The sequence below is a fragment of the Colius striatus genome, chromosome Z (assembly GCF_028858725.1).
Source record: "Colius striatus isolate bColStr4 chromosome Z, bColStr4.1.hap1, whole genome shotgun sequence".
Classification (NCBI taxonomy): Eukaryota; Metazoa; Chordata; class Aves; order Coliiformes; family Coliidae; genus Colius; species Colius striatus.
The window spans coordinates 74,406,499-74,429,321 of NC_084790.1; the positions used below are offsets into that span (position 1 = coordinate 74,406,499).

At 40.7% G+C, this 22,823-nt stretch overlaps 1 protein-coding gene across 2 annotated transcripts; it reads left to right on the forward strand.

Moving 5' to 3' along the window:
* Positions 1–1,900: 1,900 nt before the first annotated feature.
* Positions 1,901–22,562, forward strand: C1QTNF3 (C1q and TNF related 3). Of its 2 annotated transcripts, none has more exons than XM_010203822.2 (6): positions 1,901–2,188; positions 6,740–6,851; positions 10,398–10,552; positions 18,932–19,061; positions 20,481–20,580; positions 22,403–22,562. In XM_010203822.2, the coding sequence occupies exons 1-6, from the start codon at positions 1,901–1,903 to the stop codon at positions 22,560–22,562; spliced, it is 945 nt and encodes a 314-aa protein (XP_010202124.1). The 2 variants fall into 2 exon arrangements, with proteins under 2 accessions (XP_010202124.1, XP_010202125.1); XM_010203823.2 differs by having other exon boundaries at positions 1,901–1,984.
* Positions 22,563–22,823: the final 261 nt, after the last annotated feature.

Below are 22,823 nucleotides of genomic sequence, written 5' to 3' on the forward strand. Positions count from 1 at the left end.
CAACCTTCACATCACAGATCTCTCTCTTGTGTCCATCTTCCCTTCAGACAGGAGAGTCACAGCCCCTTTCAAAGTCCTTGTTGCTTTAGCTTTATCCTCCTCGCTTGGGGTCAAATCCAATGTCTCCCATGATTTCACAAGGATAAAGATCAGGCTTAGTTTCTTCAGATGCTTCATACCTCATCCCCATCTCAGCAATGCACCAGGGAGTAAAGACACAATGGCTGAGCTGTGCAGTTGCAGTCAATGAAGTGGGGTCATTTTAGCAGTTGTAACTAATTTCCTTCGTTTAGCAGTACCTGTGGTGTTACGCCTTGTTGCTGTAGCGTGCTAGTATGCTGAAGGCTTTTTATATCATTGAATAACTTAGCACCCCAATTCACTGGTGAGTCTTAGCCTTCCAATTGGTCACATCCTGATTTGTTCCCAGGATGTATATTTTCCCCCTCATAATTAAACCTGGGTGATATCATTAGCTTCAGAGACTACCTTCTGGATGGATGACATTTTCATGACCACCCCAACAGACTCCCAGTGCTCCCAGTTTCCCCACACCTTAACCTTAGAAATGCAACATCAAGCCTTGTGCTCTAAAAGCGTCCACTGCAGCACCCTGCACCACGACTCTCACATTTCATCAGGCAGCTCAACAGGAAGGAAAATTTTTTAAAAAAGAAAATAATTAGGATGATTTAGGGCTACGGAGCACCCCAGAAGTCACAGAGGAGCCCCAGCTAAATGTTAAGCAGGGTTGTCAGCCTTGTATGACATGAGTATGAGCCAGCCCATTGCAGTTCAAGGCCAGGGATTGTTCTCTGGGACTGATGCCTTCAGCGATATTCTCGTAGCCATGTACTGTGATAGCGTTTCTGACAGATCAAGGAGTTACTTGCTCCTGGGAAGGCTGTATGTGTGTGTGTATGTGCATAAATTTGCAGAACTGCATTCTGCAGTTGTAGATTTCTAGAGGATACTACTGGGTGGTTCAAAAATATAATAAGGATATTATTATAGATGTATAATTTGATTCTTTTAGTCTGAAATAAGCTCCATGTAAATTTATATTTACTTGGCAGAGAAGATTTAAAACTTGGTTTGGCAGCTGTATTTAGGAAAACACTGGGAATTCAAGGGAAAAAATATTGCCTGACTGAGTAGGTTGAACTAGTGCTGAGAAATGGGGCTCCGTGAATCTGAATTCAACCCAGTTCTTCAGAGCTTACCCAGTCTCTTTCCACCATTGGCCAACAGACAGAAATTCAATATTTTTCTTTTAGTGAATGAAAAGCATAGTCAGAAACAGCCATTGGGTCAGGATCATATGCAAAAGCTGCTCTTGTGCTTTTGTTTCCTAATTGCTCTTGGAAGGATTTTTCAGTCTGGGCTGACGCAGTTGTGTGTGCAAATTTCCTGGCAAATAAGGAAGGTGACTGCGTCCAAGAGACATTTAAGAGTGTGAATTCACAGCCTTTCCATGTCTAATCAAGGACCCTAAACCATTAGCCACATGTTCTCCATTTCCATCAAATTTTTTCGCACTTAAACAAAAACATGCCAAAGAAAAGGTGATACATTTTTTAATGCCCCCAAATAGGAACCACGGGAGTCCGTTAAATGCTGTGGTCATTTCCAGCATACAAATCAATTTTCCTTGTGGTGGTGAAGTGGTGAATAATGCCTGGTTTGTTTAAAGGAGCATGACTGATTTTGGATGAAGGATCCTGTCACTTTGGCATTTTCAGTTTTATTTATTGCAAGCAACCGTATAAAACCTGGTACCGATCTCAGTGCCAGTCTTACTAGTGGAAAAGCTGAAAAGACCACATAACTCCTGGTGCAGCAAAGAGTTTCTCCTTCTGCAAGGCATTTACTGAACTCCTGAAAAATTATTTTGAATAGCATGGCAGTGAAGGATTTCATCAATTGGCATCTCCTGGCTTTATTTTTTCTTCCATTTTGCCTGTGTCAAGATGAATACATGGAGGTGAGCAGAAGACCTTATAAACCAGTGGCCAAAGTATTGCAAAGTCACCACCAGACTGGCCACAAAGGTTCCAGAAGCAGGGAAATATTGAAACAGCGGAATCAACTTATAGAGTGGACTGTTGATAATAGCACTTCTGCAGACCAAAAAGTCCTGAGACCAGAGGTAGATGATGTAGAACTGACTACCTCAGACAGAGTCCAGGTACTCTGAATTAATCTTCTAAAGATATCTTTAAAGCTAATGAGATTATGATAGTATACATAATATAATAAGAATTTATATTTTATATAATAATATATAATACAGATAATGAGTTTTTTGCTAAGATTATTAGTGATATATTTATGAAATTATTAAAGCTGTGTATTGGTCTGTTTCCTTCTGGGTTGCTTTATAGAGTCTTTTACCAAGCTGTTAGAATCAGCAGTGATTGGGAACACTGATTTCAACACAGTCAGCAGCTCATTGTTTTGCTGAGAATGTGGTCCTGTGCAATCATATATTCTGATATAGTCTCTTAATTATTTCAAGATATTACTTATTTAATATATCAAAGTCTTAGATTCTGTTAACTCATTTGGATGTGAATGAAAATTACATAATTTATAGAGGTATCTGGAAAGATTCAATTAGCAGAGAATGACTTTACTTGAAAATTATGTATATAAAGTATGTTTTTGAGACAAACATAATGAAATTCTGAGTGTTTAAAAATGTTATTCTAAGGAATAGCTTGAAAAAACAGACATTAATGTAATGAGTGGATATGATTAAACATATCAACTTGACAGCTACAGAGGAAAAAATACTCGGAATGAAACTCCAAATCATCTCTAGTACCAGTGTTTTAAACTGGGAATCTTTTTATGCCTTTTACATGTCATTTTAGGTATTACAGCCATTAGCTCACAACAAAAGACAAATGCTATAGTTTGATATACATAAATGATTACAGTCCAAATTTAAAAAGAAAAATGTGAAGGGCAGAAGATTAAGCTTTTTCTAGCCCTAGGTAAAGCAATATTCCTTTCCAATTAAGATTTTATTGACTGATGATTTTTAGAAACAATAACAAAGTGAGTGTTTTGTTCCTATTGCTGATACAAACATTTGGGTGCTGTGTACGTCACCTTTTATCATCTGTTTTTAAAAACTGTTTTAGATCAAACTATGATATTTTGAATTCCAAAAATCACAAATATGCAGACAAGTGTTGAATAGTAACCTACTTCATGACAAGCAGAGAAAAAGTTTGCTTTTAATCCTGTCCTATGTTTGAAGAACTGAAACACACCCAAGTATGGGAAAAGGTTTAATACGCTACTATATTTTCTATACTTCCATTTTACTGTGCTTTGCATTTCATATTTCTTGGACAGGTGTTTTGTGTTCCTCTAGTGCATTCAGCAAAAAAGATGTTTGGCTGTAGCTGTTAAATTGCATTTGCAGTATATAAACAGTGTAAACCACCAGGTATACAGTCCTATGAGCCAGCTAGTGTGTGGCTACCTCTGTACTGCAGATACAATTTTGCAGCTGCATACTACAGATCACGTACTACTGGTAGATTCTCTGTTACAATATTTTCACATAATGCAGGATTTAAAACAAAATTTTAACTTTTTTAGGGGTCAAACTCTCCCTCACAGAAATTTTTCTATGTTTGGAGTGCATGTGGCTCTCATCAGAGAATTCTATGCATTGTGTTTGGACATGCCTGATAGAGGAAGAAGTTGTGACATTAAAATTGAGTCCAGCAAATCTGAGTACAGCTGATGGCAGTTACTTACCTGCCAGACCCTCTTTTAAGAAGCAATCTTTGCTGGGAAATGATGCAATTTTTGGCTCACTAAAATTAAATGGAGCACTAGCAGATGCATGACAGGGATAATCCATCACAGAGTGGCTGACGCAATAGGTATTTTCCATCTCCAGACTCCAGGGATTTCCAGGCAGAGGAGGAACAAAGGTGGCACAGACACATTTTAACTCATGTCAAACCTCTCTCTTCCCCTTGTGATCTCTGAAAGCTGTCTCGCCTTTAAGTATTCTTGGATATTTTAGCTCTGCCTGGAGAACTCCAACACAAGTGTTTTAAATGTCCCATTCCCTGTTGTGGTAACAGAGACAATAAAATTTGACTTTTCTGCATTGGGTACAAGACCAATTTTCAGGCTGCTGGTAATGTGAAATGGAATGTGAAAGATAATATGCATTTCTCATGCACAAGAAGTCTCAGTGACCAGGGAGAACCACGGCAGACATAATCTTTCTTTTCAGGCTCCTTTCTGAAAACTTTCAGGTAGCCTTCAATCTTCTGGTGTTTTATTCAGAAGTTTTATGATTAAGGTTTGTTTAATTCTTTCCTAGAGAAGGGGCATGTAAGACCTTAGTGCCCACAGAAACATGCTATTTTGCATTCAGAACTGGCTGATGTACATTACTAATGTGCATTGTCTTCGTACAACAGAAACCCACAAAATTAACCAGGAAGGGAAAAGGGGCTGGGTCTCCAATTATGATTCACTGTCTGTTTTAAGTAAGAGGATTTTATAGACCATCTGTTACCTAGAACTGCCTGCTGCATACTAAACCATAGGAAATTCAGCAAACAGCTTCAGAAATATTTCCAGTTTTGTATCTGTTTTAGGATATCAATGTGGCAGATGCATTTCACAAGCTCCTAAATCATACTCATGTTCTGAGAGCAATGCTGAAGATTTATTGTGCAATAAAATTTATATGCGAATGGCTGCATAGGTTGTAATTAATCTCTTTTAATCATTTGAGGGTAATATTTTAGGAACAGGTTTTTCTTCAAATATATTTTTCATTAAGTTCTCTGCTTTTAGAGATTAAAACAGTATCCTGAATATTCATTGTTCTTGGCAGCTGATCATGAACGTTTTTCCTTTCTAGTCAAAGGATCAGTACAGATAAATCAGTACCACTTTATGGCTTGCATAAGTAGTTCTTATACAACCAGGCTTGCCAGACTTGCCTCATTTCACATGTAATAACCTGCTAAGCTTTTTGAGAGGTAATGCCAAGTAGCATTTGGTTATGACCAGTACTAGTATTTATTTTATGACAACATAGCCGGTTAGCTAATCATATTGTTCAGGATTTCAGTGTATTGAGTAAAAAAAACAAGCCATACCTGCACAGAGAGTCTCATATATAGTCCATTTTGCTGGATTCATACCTTTTTTTAATCCACAATCCACAGCTCTAAGTCTTTGGCTATTTCTAGGCTCATATTACTTCTTTGCTCTTGGCAGACGTGTATCCAGTCTGCTGTCTCATTGAACAGCATTAGGCATTATCAAAAAAGAGGTGGTGATTTTAATCTCAATGAAACACACAACATTAACATTTCAGGTGATGCAAAACGCTTGCACTATTCCAGTCCTCTTGTAGTTGGCTCCCCTTGAAGGACCGAAAATGTCCTGAAAAAAGGGCTACTTCTTCCCCCAAATTAGGGAAAGCTTTGAGCAGCGTGTCTGGTGATTGTCAGTTATGTGCTTCCTAACAACTAGGAGAAATAAAACTGCAAGGAAGACACAAATAAATTCTCCAGGAACAGAATGTCCAACAGACAGAACTCATCTTTCTTATAAACTATTGACCTTGTCCAGAAATAAGATAAAAAACAAAGTATTGACCAAACTCCATAAATATGAAGCCCTTCTGCCCATTGGCAAGTCCTAACTTTTCCATAACTCTTTCAATATGAAGCTCATTTGTTGTACTCTCATATCAGCCTTTGTGCATGTGGTAGCTCCAATGTCAGTGATTCTAGCTGGAGAGAACATGTCTGCCCCATTGGAGGAGCTGCAGTATTGAAAGCAGTTTTCTGTATCCATAAACTCCCAAGCCTCATGAATTCTGGGGATGTTCCTGGTTTTGTTCAAAACACATGCAGAAACCTTTAGCGCTTCTGATCAAGCCAGCTGATGACCTTGAGGTCAGGCATACAGCAGGTCTGTATGCATTTGGCAACTGCCATCCCACTGAAACAAAAGTACTATCAAACTATTTCTACAGTAGACAAGCTATGTGATATAAACTCATTAGTTTATTTATGCTGTGATTAGCATTTTCAACATACAAACAGATTCTCATGGTGATACACAATTAGAGATAATCCATCGCCCCTAACATCAGGTGTTGTGGTCAGTTTAAATTTTTGTCATGTTCAGGTTCTCCCAGGGTTGGCAGCCCATATACAAGTCTGGGGCTGTGAAAGTGGTTATGCTGTGCAGAGATTTCTAAACATCTTTGGAAATTACAACACAGTTTTCTTTACGTTTAGTGGAAGATAGTTCAGTGGTGAAAGCCAAAGTGCAGTGTGTCCCATCACTCATTGTATGTAGGCTTGTTTGTCAACAAAGGTCAGCTGAAATGTGGGATCAGCCAGGACAGGAACCTAATGGAAATACTAATCTAAGTTTCATTACTTGGTATTATTTTACTTTTAAATCCCTCATTATTTGACAGGAAAAGTTGGTTTATTTGTTTTTTTTAAATATTCATATAGCTCTTAGAATACTTGAAAAGCTATTCCCTTAAATCCTCCAAATATAACATCTTCAGAGACAACTCAGGTATGGGACGTTTCAGCCCAGATAGGAAGTGTTTTGAAAACGAACCAAGTGTATAAACAGAGAATATATAATGAAGACCTTGTAACTGACATGCATTGATGCCCTCCATGAATGAGCTATTTAAAGCTTATTTTTGTGCACTTAGCCTCCACAAACCGGACCACAGAATCCAGACTGTAGTTCCTGCTGCCGTGGTGACTTTGGAGTTCGACTCTATCAAGGGCCTCCAGGACCTCCTGGCCCCCCTGGGATGCCAGGTAAAGATGAAGATTAATTCATTTTTTGATCAGGCTAATTGCAGGCTATAAATTACAAGCCGTTCCATGAGCTATTAGAGAATGGTCCAAACATCAGTATTTGGGGACAGATTCAGGAACAAGTTTTTCTATAATTTCGGGGGAGACAGAGATTTTCAGTTAGACTCAAAGTTTTATCCAGGGAAAACCCCTTAGTTATCAAAATTTAGTTTTCACAAATTCATACTGAAAATAATCTTTCTAGGGCAAATTGGGCTCTCTTCTTAAAGTAACATGAAGCTTCCATTAAAGTTGGAAGAACTTGTTCCCTGGAGTTGATTATTTTGATCACCTTTGAATACCCAACTATGTTACGATGTACTATATTTTTTTTCATGCAGCATACTGCTAGCCAATATTTTACAGAGACTCATATGCTCTTGTTTTCTCATTGACATCTGTTCTTTTCTTTCTTTCTTCATGTCTTCATAATAAAAAGTCCCTTTCCTTCTGTTACCCACCAAAAACGCACACAGAATAGGATACACTAGTAAAGGATATACTTCAATCTGATAATTGATACAGAAAATAAAGAGCCCAGAGAAGGGAAAAAGATAGTTGCATGATGGTCTAAGTCTGTTACAGCAGCTGCCTCCAGGGATATGAAAATGAACAGTCCTACAGCAGATATATAATGTAAATGAACATGTCACTGACGTACAAATTTGTCTCATCTTCAAAAGCTTAGGTCTTCTGTTATTACAATAAAAATACAACTTCAAAAATAACAACTTTATTGTTATTACAATAAAAATGCAAATTCACAATCCTTCTGTCTCACAAATGTACTAACAGTAACAGATGTAACAACCATACACAAAAAAATACTGTAGTGGTTTTTGGTGGAAACAGTTTACAGTAACATTTAAATCTGACTGTTATGAAATCTGAGTCAATTAAGCGTTTCAAGAGTTAGTTTCAACTGGCAAAATAAGTTGTGACTTGGACATATTTTGGGTATTAGGCAAAATAAGGTCACAGGCATTTTTGGTATTAGCCTGCTGTGAGATATTCATGCATTGGGCCTTTATAAAAATACCACTGAACACTACAGAAGTAAGAGAAATCTAATGGTGAGGCCTCTTGTGCAGAAGTATTGCATTCCATACCAATAAACTGTTAGCTTCTCAGAAGTAGGACATGTGTTGTGGCTTAGGCCCATCCAAGGACAAAAGACCACAACGAGACTTAAGCACCACAGAGTTCAGAACTCTGGAAGGACAGGGAGGGCTTAATTGCCACTTATGCTCCCAGACAAAACAGACCAGGCTACTCAGCTTGGGGATGAAAAGGAAATTTAATTTAATCCACCTTGAACTAAAACATAATGAAAGAAATATCCAATAGAAAAATAATACAGAGTAGGGCAAACGATGGAAGTGCAACCAGCCTTTAAGATCACCTTTCCCCTACTCCATCTCTCTTCCCAGGCTCAGAGCCCTGAGGCCAGTGTCGTTACCTCCTTCCCCCATAAGCAGTGCCCAGAGCAGGGAATGAGGGATGCAGTCAATCCTTTGCTGATGTCTCTTGCCACTTATCAATCTCCTGAGGAGAAGTGTTCCTCGCCAGCCCTTCCTCGCTGCAGCTCGGGGTCTCCCACACACCGGGCAGCCCTGCACAGGCCACTCTCACAGGCCACTGCAGCCTCAGTTCATTGGGGTCTAAACTGCTCACTCTGACACTGAGTCTCCAACTCTCACCCTCGCTGTCATGAGATCTCTGCTTCTTATCACGGGCTACAAGGATATCTCTGGTCTGGCATCACTCCTTGTGTCTTTTCCTGGATGCAGGGTCCGTGTGGTCGCCTCCATCTTGCCCTTCCCTTCCATCTCCTTCCACACGTTCCAAATTCTTGTCCTTAAATAGTGATGGCAGAGGCATCAGATTGGTCCAGCTGGGCTGGAGGTGGATCTGAACCTCAGAGCCAGGGGAAAGTCTGAGAGCTCTTTACTGGGTCTGCACTGCAGCCCCCTCCTGTTACCAGGCAAAAGCAGCTCCTTGCTAAACCATGACAACACGATTTTATATTAGACCCTACACTTTCAAGGTTCAGGTAGATATACTGAGACACAGCCTAGTTGTGCCTTTGCCATTTCCTCATTCCAAGAGGTATCTCAGTCACATTTTCTTATCACCACGGGATGCCACAAACTTATAGCTGACACCAATCTTTTGCAGCCAGGAATTCCTATCTCCTTTCTGTGCTGCATTTCATATCATTGTGACCATAAGTGGAACAATAACTGCTTTTCCCTTGATTGAATCAAATATTGCTTGCAAATTTCTGTTTTGAATTGGTAGAGAAGTAGTTCTGACTTTACCTGAAGGATTATTCTTGTTACTTTTAAGAGCTATTGATTTCTCAATCAAAAGAAAAAATTGCTTAATTTTTTCCACCATTTAGCTTCCTTGTTTGAAATAAATTTTTTCTAAATGCAAAATCTCTAAAGAATCACTTAAACATTAGATTTGGTCTCAGACAACACCATTCATCTTGAAAATTTATAACCATAGTGACTAATCATAGAACATTCAGAGTGACAAAGAATCTCACTTCAATTCACGTGCAATTAGAACAATAATGATACTGATTAATCCCATAAGTAATTAAGTGAAAAGTCAGGCTTTTGCTTCAGGCAGGCATAAGAATTGCTCAGTGATTCTAGTCAACTTTAAAATTCTGTTAGTTGCATAGACATTTGCTCAGTAACTTCCTCAGTAAACACAAAATCATAGAAACATAGAATGGTAGGGGTTGGAAGGGATGTTTAGAGATCATCTAGTCCAACCCCCATCAGGGAGTAACTAACACTGCACATGCAGGAATATGTTTATATAATGATCCTTTTTGCACGAAGCCACCTTAGAAAAGCTGCATTATAAAGATTTTCTTTTTCTTTAAATCTAGGAATATGCAACCAATCAAAACCTTCAAGCTAACCAACATCCTGAGAATGCACACTCTCTCCTATTTGTCTCAGATGGGTCATTCAGTTAGTTTAAAGCTACTGCCCTTGTTCAGTTGTATAGATATGTTTTAAAGATAGCAAAATGTTACTCAGAATTATCTTATTCTATTCTAATTGCCTTAAATTATCATTAAATAAGTTTTTACACAAAACAAAAAGCAAGAGAGCTTATGCAGTCTAGATGGTCTATGTCAGTGGCTTTCACTTCCCTGGAGTCTCACAATTGCCGAGGTTTTGTCCTCACACATTTCTCCAACCAGGCAATGAGTTGAGACATTGGCTCTTTATACAGCAACATCGAGATAGCACAAGTGTTAAGTCTTAAACATAAGTCTACCTCCTTCTGGAAACTTGTTCATCAAAACCTTCACCTTCAATTTAACTACACAGCTGTTCCTTATCTATTGCAGAGCAGTCTATGGTTTATGGTACCGAAAAATCCATGTGTTGTAAATTGGTGGAAAAAGACCCTGTCACAGCTATCTGTGAAGACATATTACATGAAATTATTTAAACAGAAAGCTCTATTTATTTTAAGGAAATCATGGAAACAATGGAAATAATGGAGCCACTGGCCAGGAAGGAGCCAAAGGAGAGAAAGGAGACAAAGGAGATATGGGACCAAGGGGAGAACGTGGTCATCATGGACCCAAAGGCGAGAAGGGTTACCCTGGGATCCCTCCAGAGCTACAGGTATAAAATCTCTGGCTTGTGCTGGCTGCAGCAGTTCTCAGGTTATGGCTTCTTTGAAATATAGTGCCTAACCACTGTAAGATACTTAAGAAGCAAGTCCCCCTGTAAATTAATACAGTGAGATGCATGACTGACAAATACAGTCTGCCAGGTCTTCCTGGAAAAGACAGATGTGAGGGCTAAGTCTTTCTTTAGAGTAAGAATCCAGCTGAGAAACAGGCAGGAAGAAGCATATATTCTTCCCTTTTAGGGCAGAAGCCTGTAGCTGGGTCATTAAAGGAAAATGGCTGTCGTTCTATTACTTCCATCAAGCTGTATCACACACATAATTGTGCTTGCATATGAAAAGAGTAAAGGAATCACTCAGGCCCATGCTTCTCAGGTAAGTCAGGTTTTGTGAGATTCTCAGAAGCATATGTATCCAACTTCTCAAAGCACTGTATCAAAACCTCTGATTGTAGACAGAGTCCTCTGGTTTTGAAAAATACCCCTCAGTAGCTATGGTTTTGTATGTCTCGATACCTTAAATACATTGAGAAGCATGTAGGTTCTGCCAATGAATGAACTACTCAAAAGTCAGATGAGCATTAAAACATGGATTCAAGCCTGAGCTGCTCACCTCTGCTGTGGGATGGGATATCCTTGTTTGGGCTCAACACTGCGTTGGTGTAGTCACATAGTTTTTGAATTAGAGTTTCTTCATGTTGGACATCTCTGGCAGATTGTAGAGAGCTTATGTGTGTGTATAGATATGTATGTGTACACATCTTCAATACACCAGAAACATGACGTAACCCTGTTCTTACAGCAACCAAAAGTAAATGGGGTCTAGATAACTAAGACTCTTGGTTGCTGTTGCAAAGGGGATTTAGAGAACAAGTCTTAGTAGGAGCAGCTGAGAGAGCTGGGGATGTTTAGACTAGAGGAGGCTGAGAGCAGACATGATCATTCCCTACGACTACCTGAATGGTATCGATCTCTCCTCTCCAGTAATGAATGACAGAACACAAGAAAATGAGTTCAAGTTGCGCCAAGGAGGTTTAGATTAGTCATGAGGAAGAACTTTTTCACCAAAAGCATTATTAAGTGTTGGAATGGGCTGCCCAGGGAGGTGTCATCATCCCTAGAGATATTCAAAAGACGCATAGATGAGGTGCTGAGGGACATGGTGTAGTTTAGTGATGGGCTTTGCAGTGTGAGAATAGTGGTTGGGCTCGATGATCTGAAAGGTCTTTTCCAACCGTAACAATTCTATGATTCTATGAGTAAGAGCATTCTCCACAGTGTATACTGCAGTGTAGCAATATACAAGCAGTTCATCTTCAATAGAAGAATGATAACTCTCTCTATGATGTATCACAGCTAAGGTACTAAAGGGAAGATTTAGATGCATGGCAAGCCTTTGACACGTACCCCTCCTGGTCTTCCCCTGCCACTGTGGAAGGGCCATTCATAGGTCAAATCAGCCAGCCTCATGCAAGGAATCCTAAAGCATTTCAGATGGCACTAGGTGCATTTACTTGGGCAAGTGACTGCAGTCAGATTCAGCTCCAGAGACCCTATGTGTAAGTGAAGTATCTAAGCTCCCACTATAATTACTGATGAATTGCTGAGAAGAGCAACTCATCTCAACCTACCAGTCACTCTGCTTTTGGACACATGGGACTTCAGACACTGCAGACTACATAGTTGTCCAGAAACTGTAAGGGAGTTTACATCCTTGCTTACATGTACACATTTCTAAGGGAGTGGTCTTGGTCTGATTCTTACCCCCTAATCCAAGTTAACCCCAGTAGAGACAAAATGGGATATAGTCAACATGTAAAAAAGAAATATCAAATCCTGGCTCTGGGGAAAGCTGAAATTCTGATCAAATTACAGATCTACACCTTTTAACTGAAGGATATTGTTTCCCAAAACCAGTCATTCATATATTTGACATCCTTATAAGATAATTACAAATCAACATGAAAATCAACACTAGAACCAACACATGCAGTGTGGGAAAAGGGCTTTGGATTTCTTGGCACTATGTAAATCTGAATTCTTCACCCTATGATGCATGAAGATGAGATAATTGCACAGAATAAAATTCACAATGAAAATAGTTTCAAAAATCACTGGACTTTTGCAAAAAAACAGAGTTATTTAGTATTCTTAAAGAATTAACTGGAATTAACTTTATAGCTGAATATTTTAGAACTCTTCTTTTCTTGTAGTTACATTCAACATAAATCCTTTTGCAATTTTGAAGTGAGCTATCAGCATTTTTACCTTACATAAAGACAGTGGTGGTAATTTAATTTAAAAATGAATAATCAAAGAGGACAAATAGCAAAAGCTTATATTACAATTTCAAAGTAATATTTCATCACTGTTTTTAACAGATATGTTTAAAAATTCTTTACACAGTACAACGTATATCTTGTTAATGTCATACTTAAGAACTTTAGAACAGGGGTAGATAGAGGAGAAAGCATGTTTGAATTCAATATTGGCTTAAGTACAGGATTATTTTTAAAGATTTGGCATGTCCCTATTGATCTGTTATTTCAAAATGAGACCTAAGGAGGAAAGACATCTTTTTCAACTCTTCTGTTCAGTCCAAGAAAAGTAGCTTGGGGTGAATGAGAATGTGAAATGAAATCTAGACAAAAAACAGTAAATTCCACCAAGTTGCCACTGCAGCTGCTTTTCTTTAACACACGATGAACTTTGATGTGATCCTGGCTGAGAAGCAAGAAGTTACCAATTTCCATCATAGAAAATGCATCCATGCAGGGATAAGGAAAATCAGACCAAGCTTTCAGCTCACATCTGGAGCTCTTCAAATTTCTGAGCAGATGGCTAATGATTTCCATTGTTGGATATAGACTTGCATCTGACTTTGCCTTTTTTTGTTCTCATTTGGATCTGAAATCAAAATAAGTTTGGGGCAGTTTGGTGGGTTTTTTTTTAACAGCAGCACAGCTGGAACCTCATGAAAAATGTAGTTTTTGAGACAGGCAATAAAAAATGCCAAGACACTATGTGACCACCTGGCATTCAGGTGCAGCAATTCTGCCCGATTACCCCATTTACTGACAGTCTCACGGGGGACCACAGATTCACAGAAGACATAATCCCCTTTTCCCACCCATGCAAGCTGGCAGCATCTTTCCCTGTACTCCTGATCTTGCTGAGGGTAATTTGAATTGTGCAGTGAAGAAGGTTTTGCACTGCTTCCTTGTGGTGGCTTGACCCTGGCTGGATGCCTGGTGCCCACCATGCTGCTCTATCACTCACCTCCTCAGAAAGCCAGGGACAAGAGAAAATAAGATGAGATTCTTGTGGGTTGAAATAAAAGCAGTTCAATTAAGCATAATGCTTCTCATCTTCTGATAGTTCATTATATGGTGGTGCCTCTTGGTCATGAGCTACTTCCTCAAGCAATGCTCCAAAATCTCTGCCTTCACGATCTATTCCAGCAGTCCTGAGTGATTTAGATTTCCCCAGCCAAGATTGTTGTGTAATCAATGCTATCCACTTACTCCAGATAGAGCTGGTGCTGTGATGTATAGAAGGGGTTTTCCCTTTGAACATCCAGTGTAGCATAGACAGATGTGGTGCCAAGAGGAGATAAGCTTCTGTGCCAATGACTTCTGAAGTAGCTAGAAGTCCCTGATATGGTGCTAGTATTTCTTTTTCAGTTGGGGTATAGTGGGGCTTCTGATCCTCGAGATCCTCGGCTCCAGAACCCTAGTGGTCGACCTTGGGTTTCTCCAGATGTTTTCTACCAGAGGCTCCAGGTGAGACCCTGCTCTCCAGTGGCAGTGTAGAGGATATCTTGCACATCTGGTCCTGTACAGGTGGGCCCAAGGGCGACTGCAAGAGATATTTCCTGTTTAATGTGTTGAAAAGCTTGTTGTTGCTCAAGGCTCCACTCAAAACAGTTCTTCTTTCTGGTTACTCTAAAAGGAGGACTCGCAAGCTGACTATAACCTGGGATATGCATCCTCCAGAATCCCACAAGCCCCAGGAAAGCTTGTGTTTCTTCCTTATTAGTTGGTTGAGACACAGTAGCTATTTTGTTCACAATATCCAGAGGCAAATGCTGACGCCCGTCCAGCCATTTTATGCTCAAGAACTGGATCTCTTGTGCAGGTCCCTTTACCTTGCTCCTTTTTACAGAAAACCCAGATTTTAGAAGACTCTGAATTATTCTTTTCCCCTTCTCAAACACTTCTTCTGCCTTGTTGCTCCATACAATTATGTCATTGATATACTGTAAATGTTCAGGGGCATCACCCTTTTCCAGTACAGTTTGGATAAGTCCATGACAAATGGTAGGACTATGTTTCCATCCCTGGGGCAATCAATTCCAGGTATATTGGACACCTCTCCATGTGAAGGCAAACTCTGGCCTGCACTCTACTGCCAACGGAATTGAGAAAAATGCATTAGCGATGTCAATTGTAGCATACCACTTGGCTGCTTGTGACTCCAGTTCATACTGGAGCTCTAATATGTCTGGTACAGCAGCACTCAGTGGTGGTGTCACTTTGTCCAGGCCATGATAGTCTACTGTTAACCTTCACCCCCCATCAAATTTTTTCACAGGCCATACAGGACTATTAAATGGGGAATGAGTCTTGTTGATTACTCCTTGAGCCTCCAGTTGATGAATCAACTCATGGATGGGAGCCAGGGAGTGTTGGTTCGTGCGATATTGCCTCCAGTGCGCCGTCCTGGTACTAATTGGTACCTGTTGCTCTTGAACTTGCAGCAATCCCACAACAAAAGGGTCTTCTGAGAGGCCAGGTAAACTGGAGAATTGTTTGATTTTCTCTGTGTCTACAGTGGCTATACCAAAAGCCCATCGATACCCCTTCAGGTCTTTGAAGTACCTTCTGAGGTGATCTATGTCAAGAATACAAGGGGCCTCTGGACTAATCACAATGGGGTGTTTTTCCCGTTTGTTAAGTTCACTTCAGCCTCTAATACAGATAGTTCTTGACATCCCCCTGTCACTCCAGAGATCCAGACAGAATCTGTGCCCCTATACTTTGATGGCACCAATGTACACTCTGCTCCTCTATCTACTAAGGCTTTATACCTTTGTGGGTCTGATGTGTCAGGCCATTGAACCCACACAGTCCAGTTCAGTCATTCCTTTCTGCCTCTTGGCTGGAGGCAGGGACTTGCTATTTCTGTTCTTCATCAGAGTATTCACTATCTGATCCTTGCAATTGCAGACCTGAAGTCTCCTCATTGGCATCAAAGGAGGTGATTGCAGTTCTTTTATGTCTGGGAGATAGCTGATTGTCTTCTTTTGTCCTTACAGCTACTACACTGAGAGTCTTCTTGGGTAATCCTTTTCTAACAGCTGTCTTCCTCCTTAGTTCACGTACACAAGCTTCCAGCTTAAAAGCAGATTCACCATCCCATTTCCTCATATCCTCTCTTTGGCTATGCAAAAAAAGCCAGAGTTCATTTTGTGGCACACTCATACGTTTGGGACTTCCTTTTCCCCTGGTCGGGGCAGTGGATGACCAAATTCTTGAGGCATTTCTGACAGTCAGACCATTATCCATACACACTGGTGAGGAGGTGCAGAGGCTCTCTTCATAGTTTTGCAGCCAAGAAGATATTCTCTCCACTGTTGGTATATCCATGTCTGAGTGATACACCATTGCCAAGATATTAGAATACGTAGCTGGGGCACTCTGAATCACTTTTCTTAACATGGCCCATGTACACTGGACATCATCTGGATCTCTCGAGGCCTCAGCATTATCTAGATCACCATAGATGACTTCCAGCACAGCTAATTCCCTTAGGTGTTGGATGCCTTCATCTGCTCTAGTCCATTTTCTTCAGGCATTTACAAGACCTTCCTTGAATGGGTATCTTGCCCTTACACTTGAGAGGAGCAGTTTCCAGAGACTGCAAATTGAGGTCTTCTTTCCAATGCCTCTATCAATTCCCCAGTCCCTAGCAAGAGATCCCAGCTGTTGGGCTTCTCTGCCTTCCAATTGCTGACTGTCAGCCCCGTTATCACAACATCGGAGCAGCCAGGCACCAATCCGCTCACCTGGCTGCAACTGTAATCTTTTTGCATATCTTGAAGTTCTGATGAGGTGAGGGACCAAGTAGTTTCCCTTCCCTTTTCGATTTCTTTCACTCCTTATCCTGATCTCCTTACTGAAGGACCAGCTTCTTCTTCTAACCTTTCCTCTTCCTCCTCTTCTGCCCTTACTAATCGATGATATGGACTTGTTGACCTCCTTATCCACTGTTTCTTTTTCACTACTGGGGCAATCACTGTGGTTGTTTGATTCCCTGACTCAACCATGGTGGTCTCAGATACAGTTGGAATTTCCACCTCGACCATAGTTCTCTGAGAGGACTGGAGTGCGGCTTGGTAGGCAGAGGCTAGGCCCCAGTATAGTGCCTGAACCTGATGGGCCTCATTAGGGTAGGTAAGACACCCTTCTATCAGGTAGCGTGCCAGTAAAGCAGGGTTTTTTATCTGTTCAGGTGTAAAATCCCAGGTTACAGGACGTGATAACCATCCTAGGAATTTGCCCAAACTCATCCACACACCCTGCCACCCAGGGACTGGCCGCTTCAGGGGGCATTTTAACATGTTTCCATCCCAAATTTATCCTCTCTGATACCCAGATGAGTCCAAATTCCACAAAATATGTAATATACCAGCCATTTTAATCAGTAATACTAAAACTCTCATAGAAGGGTGACTAAGGACCTAGGAAGTCAGTGTAACAAAATTGTCCACATCAGTCTGAGCTGAGGGGAAGGAGACACGTTGCCCCATTACCTCCACAAGACAGCTCCCACACATCAGTAACAGAATGAGACTCACAATTTGGGCCATCATGTTCCCAGGCCCCTTCATCCTTTTCACAAAGTCATAAAGCCAACATAGCAAAGCTATCAATATTGAAGTGCAACACAGAGCCAGTGTTAGTAGCAGCATGTTCCCAAATACTGTGAAGTGAAAGATAAACTGTATTACAGCAAGGCCCTGTGAGCAGCACAGGAGCTTTGCACTCAGCTTACTATAACTACAATGCATTTAATGTAAAACTGCTATTAACTCACCCCATGTTTGGACACCAAAAAGGCTGTGGTGGTTTGACCTTGGCTGGATGCCAGGTGCCCACCATGCTGCTCTATCACCCATCTCCTCAGCAAGTCAGGGAGGGGAGAAAATGAGAGTCTTGTGGGTTGAGAGAAAAGCAGTTAAATAAGGAAATAGCAAAGTTGTGTATGTAAGAAGCAAAAGCAGATGAAGCTGTTACTCTCTACTTCTGATCAGCAGCAATGTCCAGCCACCTCCCGAGAAGCAGGGCTTTGGTAGGAGTAACGGTTGCTTTTGGATGGCCAAAATGAATCTTGCCCCTAGCTCTTCCTGCTCCTCTCCCCCAGTTTATATTACTGAGCTGACGTCATATGGTATGCAATATCTCCTTGGCCAGCCTGGGTCAGCTGTCCTGGCCATAGTCCCTCCCAAGATTGTGCCCACCCACAGCTATTGGTGAAGTGGGGGAAGGAATGCTGGAGAGACAGCCCTAATTCTGTGTGAGCAGTAGTCATAACATTGATGTACTATCAATACCAACAGTAAGAACAGCCCTGCAAGAGCTGCTGTGGAAAATCACTACCATCCCAGACCCACTACATTCCTATGAAACGTTTTCCACAGCCAGCGCATCTCACTGAATGAAGTGTAACATGAAGTTAAAGCACAGTTTCACTTTCTCAGTTTCCTCTTTAGGTCTCCACCATCTTATGTTGTCATGACTGAGGGCAAAAGGCAACTGATAAGAAAGAAACAGTACTGAATGTTGAGTCCCAGTAACTGCTCTTCCAGAGGAGCTCTAATAAAAACACTAAATGTATCTCTGAAGGTAGTTAGCAAGAGACACTAATGTGTGTGAATTTTGCTGAGTATTCTTTTTTTCACACATTCAGTTGAAAGCAATATACAGTCTAAATGCATTGGGGAATATACAAAAACTAAATCACTTTTGTCAGAAACTCCATCCATTTCTATACTCGTTTTCTGTTGCATCATTCTAGAGAGACTTAAAAGTAAATACAACCTCAGACAAATGTCCTGACCTGAAAACACTTGCCTATACACTTATTTCTACAGGGATGAATAATCCAATTGAATCTAAAAAGTCTAGTCTTCTTCCAGTTTCTTTCCATGGGATTGTTGCTATTGGAATTTTATGGCCTTGGAGTAGACTCTAGAAGAACATCTCTGTCAGGAAAACAGACCACAAACACAGGAAAAAACTTCTGCAGCCAATTCCTCTACACCTGTGCATTTTGTGAATGACTGCTCAAATAAGAACTGTGTTTTTGCAGGTTGCATTCATGGCTTCCATGGCTACTCACTTCAGCAACCAGAACAGTGGGATCATCTTCAGTAGTGTCGAAACCAATGTAGGGAATTTTTTCGACGTCATGACTGGGAGATTTGGTGCTCCAGTGAACGGTAAGTGTTTGTAAGACAATGCAATTCTTGGAGCTATAGGGAGAAGCGTGGTCAATAGTTATGAGAAACTAGTTAACTGTCTTTGTACAAGGCACTGAAGAGATTCACTCTGAATAGCTCTTGCTACCCTCTCTTCAGCAAAAAATGAAATTGGAAAATGACCAAAAGAGAGCTTTTCAGCCAGTGAGACTTGTGCTGTCACAAATGCAGGAGGAAGAAGCAAGGACAGACCTGGGGAGGGAGCAGGATCAGCTGCTTTGAGATATTTAGCCCTTCAGCCACTATCATGAGGCAACCATGGACTTGATGTTGTAGCACCAGCAACAGCTTCAGTTGCCTCCTCCACCACCTGCCTCCAGTCACTCTCTTCAGCTCCCACTTCCCTCAAACCACTTCATCTGTGAGCAGATCGGCAGCAAGTGTGTGGCTGGAAATGGGGCATTCCAATTTTTCCTGAGTTAGTTTTCAGTTTCATCAATGCCCCATCTTACACAGCTGAGGCACAGAAAGAACAATAGGAGATGGAGGAGGCAGAGCCATAACTGAAAACATGCCTAAGCTGGGTTTTGTCATGCCTGAAACCACCCTACTTCTCTTGGTCTCTCTTACCCTACTATTCATTTACTCACTGCTAGAGGAAATTTTACTATATTAAAGTCAGGTTCTCCAAGCATGGTGTAACACATCTTACTGACAGTTGCTTCTTTTTGAGGTTAATGTGCATGTGGATGTCAACAAACTTTGACCCACAAGGATTTAACGAGTTTGATGCAAGCTCCAAGCTCCCATTGCAGGATTAATGCTACAGACTTACTGCTCTGCAATGAGCTCACCACACATAGTTGCACTGACAACATTGTTGGCACCTTTCAGGCAGAAAAAGAGTTTAAAACAAGAAAGCTAATGCTGATGATAAGAGTGTGTTGTGCAAGAAGAAAAAGCAGAGGCTATGTTTGCACTGTTCGGAATGAAGGACAGACAGGTGAGCAGCAGTGACTGTTGCTAAAAACACCCATGCCTTGCCAGACTTGGGTGACACATTGGCTGTCGACAGCCTCTGAAACTAAGCCTGAAGGTGTCCCTTTTTGGAGAGGGAAGAAGCAAGCACATGAGAAAAAAAAAAATGGTGAGAGGGGATCATTAGACTCAGCCTCTGGGAAACTTCATTTTCCATGAGAAGGAAGGGATAAGTGGTAGTGTCATGTTCAAATATAGCCATTCCTCTGGAACAGGATGTGCCCCTGCCATATGCAGAATAAAAATGAATTAGATTTTGGCACACTATTAGCAGAAGAAAATACACACTGACAACTGGAAGGTAATTTTGGCCACAACCATTATGCTTTCTAAGCAAGAAGCCCAAGTCTGCAGCATGACTACCTCTCTATGAAGCAAACATGTGTTTGGTAACCTTTTCAGGGGTGTACTTCTTCACCTTCAATATGATGAAACACGAAGATGTGGAGGAAGTGTACGTGTACCTGATGCATAATGGTAATACAGTTTTCAGCTTATATAGGTAAGTGAAAAGCCAGTCCATTTGGATGCAAAAGACATGTTTGTGCAGATGAGAGAGCTTGTTCACATTTCAAGAAACATGTAATTGTTCATCTTTTGAAAAAAATCTGTAGGGAAAAATAACCAACAAAGGAAAACTATTGTATTTTGCTCTCCCCAATATGCAAATTTGGATCACACCCATCACCTAAATATCACCTAAAATTCAATCTTAGAATCATAGAATGGTAGGGGTTGGAAGGGACCTTCAGAGATCATCTAGTCCAAACCCCTGCAGAGGCAAGTTCACCTAGATCAGGTTGCACAGGAACATGTCCAGGTGGGTCTTGAAGACCTCCAAGGAAGGAGACTCCACAACCCCTCTGGGCAGCCTGTTGCAGGGCTCCATCACCCTCACAATGAAACAGTTTTTTCTTATGTTTAAGTGGAACTTAAAGTGTTCCAGCTTCATCCCATTACCCCTTGTCCTGTTGCTAGACGCAATAAAAAAAAGGGATGTCCCAACCTCCTGACACCCACCATTTAGATATTTGTAAATGTTAATAAGATCTCCCCTCAGTCTCCTCTTCTCCAGACTAAACAGCCTTGATCACATATCCCTCAAAGGTCAGGGGAAAGGAATTAGCACTGCAAGTCAGAGCTGGAGTCAGGTGGTCACATGCTGTCCAGCTAAAACATACCTTCATCTTTGTTTTGCCTGTCAGAGAAAGGGCATGGTGAAGTGTTCAGCAAGTAGTTACAGTCTTGTTAAAGATTAAGTGAGAGTAGTTTACTTAAAAGTTTGAAAGCATTTAAACTACAGCAGTAAGGAGAAAAAAAAAAAAAAAGCAAAGGTCCTCCATTTACTGGCTTTGTTATCATTAGCATATTTCTAATATCAAGTTTTTGACCTCTTTACGTTAGCTGAAGAAGGATCCACTTCTAGATTCTGAACTTCCATAAGGATCAAGTCAAGAAGCTTGTAGCCAGACAGGTACCTGGAAAAAAAAAAAAAAGAGTGTTGTAAAAACATGCTGTTTCTTTAAAGTCAGACAGAGGTCTGAGCCTCTCTCCTGAGCCTGAAAAAATAGAGAGGAAAAATCTTAGACTGAGCACATTGGTTTTGGGCACATAGATGACAGCAGGTTCATTTAAGCTGCCAGGTTTCTTCAACAGCCTGTACTTGAAGCACCACTAAAGAGTGCTTCATCCCCAGTAGATCTTTCCTGAAAAAGAAAAAATGGCCCTTTTTTTTTTTTTTTGCCTCAAAGTGCTGATGTCAGAAAAGGCAGCAAGTAGAAGAAAGGAAACCAACACACAGCCAAAGCTAGCAGGTTAGCCCACGCTGAATGTATCCACGTTCCAACAGAAGGCCTCAGGATGGAGTGAGCTGCCTGCCCCCGATCTCAGCCTGTGCTGGGAGCACAGGGGCTCAGCTCACACAATACTCCTGACCCAAAGGCATTTAAAATTAGCTGTGATGAATCCAAGTGGAAAAGAGCATCGCAGGATATCTGGAGTGTTGTGATGAATGAGTAGAGTTAGTTGCATTTTTAACAAAAAATGAGTTCCTATGGCCTGAAAAAAAAAATCATAAATTAAATTTTCAGAATTGTGGAAAACAGTTACATGATGCAATTAGTTCAGGCACAAAATTTGACTCAGAAATCAGATGCAGAAGGATACCAAAATTTCCTCATAAAGTTGAAAAATTGTTGTCACATCTTTCAAGGAAATTCTGCTCGGGACAGCAACGTGCTTTCTCGGATTCTTGTTTTAAAAAGTTGTTTGTTTGATCATTATTGTGAGGGGAAAAGCTGACTCTTTAAAACATTCATCCTCAGCTATGAATCAAAAGGGAAAGCAGATACTTCAGGAAATAGTGCAGTGCTAAAACTTGCCAAGGGAGATGAAGTTTGGCTGCGAATGGGAAACGGAGCCCTCCATGGGGACCATCAACGCTTCTCCACCTTTGCTGGGTTTCTTCTTTTTGAAACCAAGTAAAAAAATGAAGAAACCCAATAGATGTTTATCTGAGGAAACTTCTCTTCTGGAACTGGTATGTTTTCTCTAGGCTGTGGAATAGCATTATAACTCTGAAAGATCAAAAAGGCTTGTTTTGATGCAATGTGTTACTATTTGTGTATCAAGAAATGAGCTGAATACATCAGGTAGTTGGCACACAGATTCACAGAACATATATTGTCATCTGGGTTGCATTTAGTGAATCATTAAGTGTTGGTATTGCTCTCTTTTCCAAATTGA

Excerpts from the sequence above, each read along its gene's own strand:
- C1QTNF3 (XM_010203822.2), top strand. The coding sequence starts at position 1,901 with ATGGCAGTGAAGGATTTCATCAATTGGCATCTCCTGGCTTTATTTTTT. Across the intron at positions 6,852-10,397 it reads TGGCCCCCCTGGGATGCCAG|GAAATCATGGAAACAATGGA; the intron begins GTAAAGATGAAG and ends ATTTATTTTAAG. Across the intron at positions 19,062-20,480 it reads ATTTGGTGCTCCAGTGAACG|GGGTGTACTTCTTCACCTTC; the intron begins GTAAGTGTTTGT and ends TAACCTTTTCAG.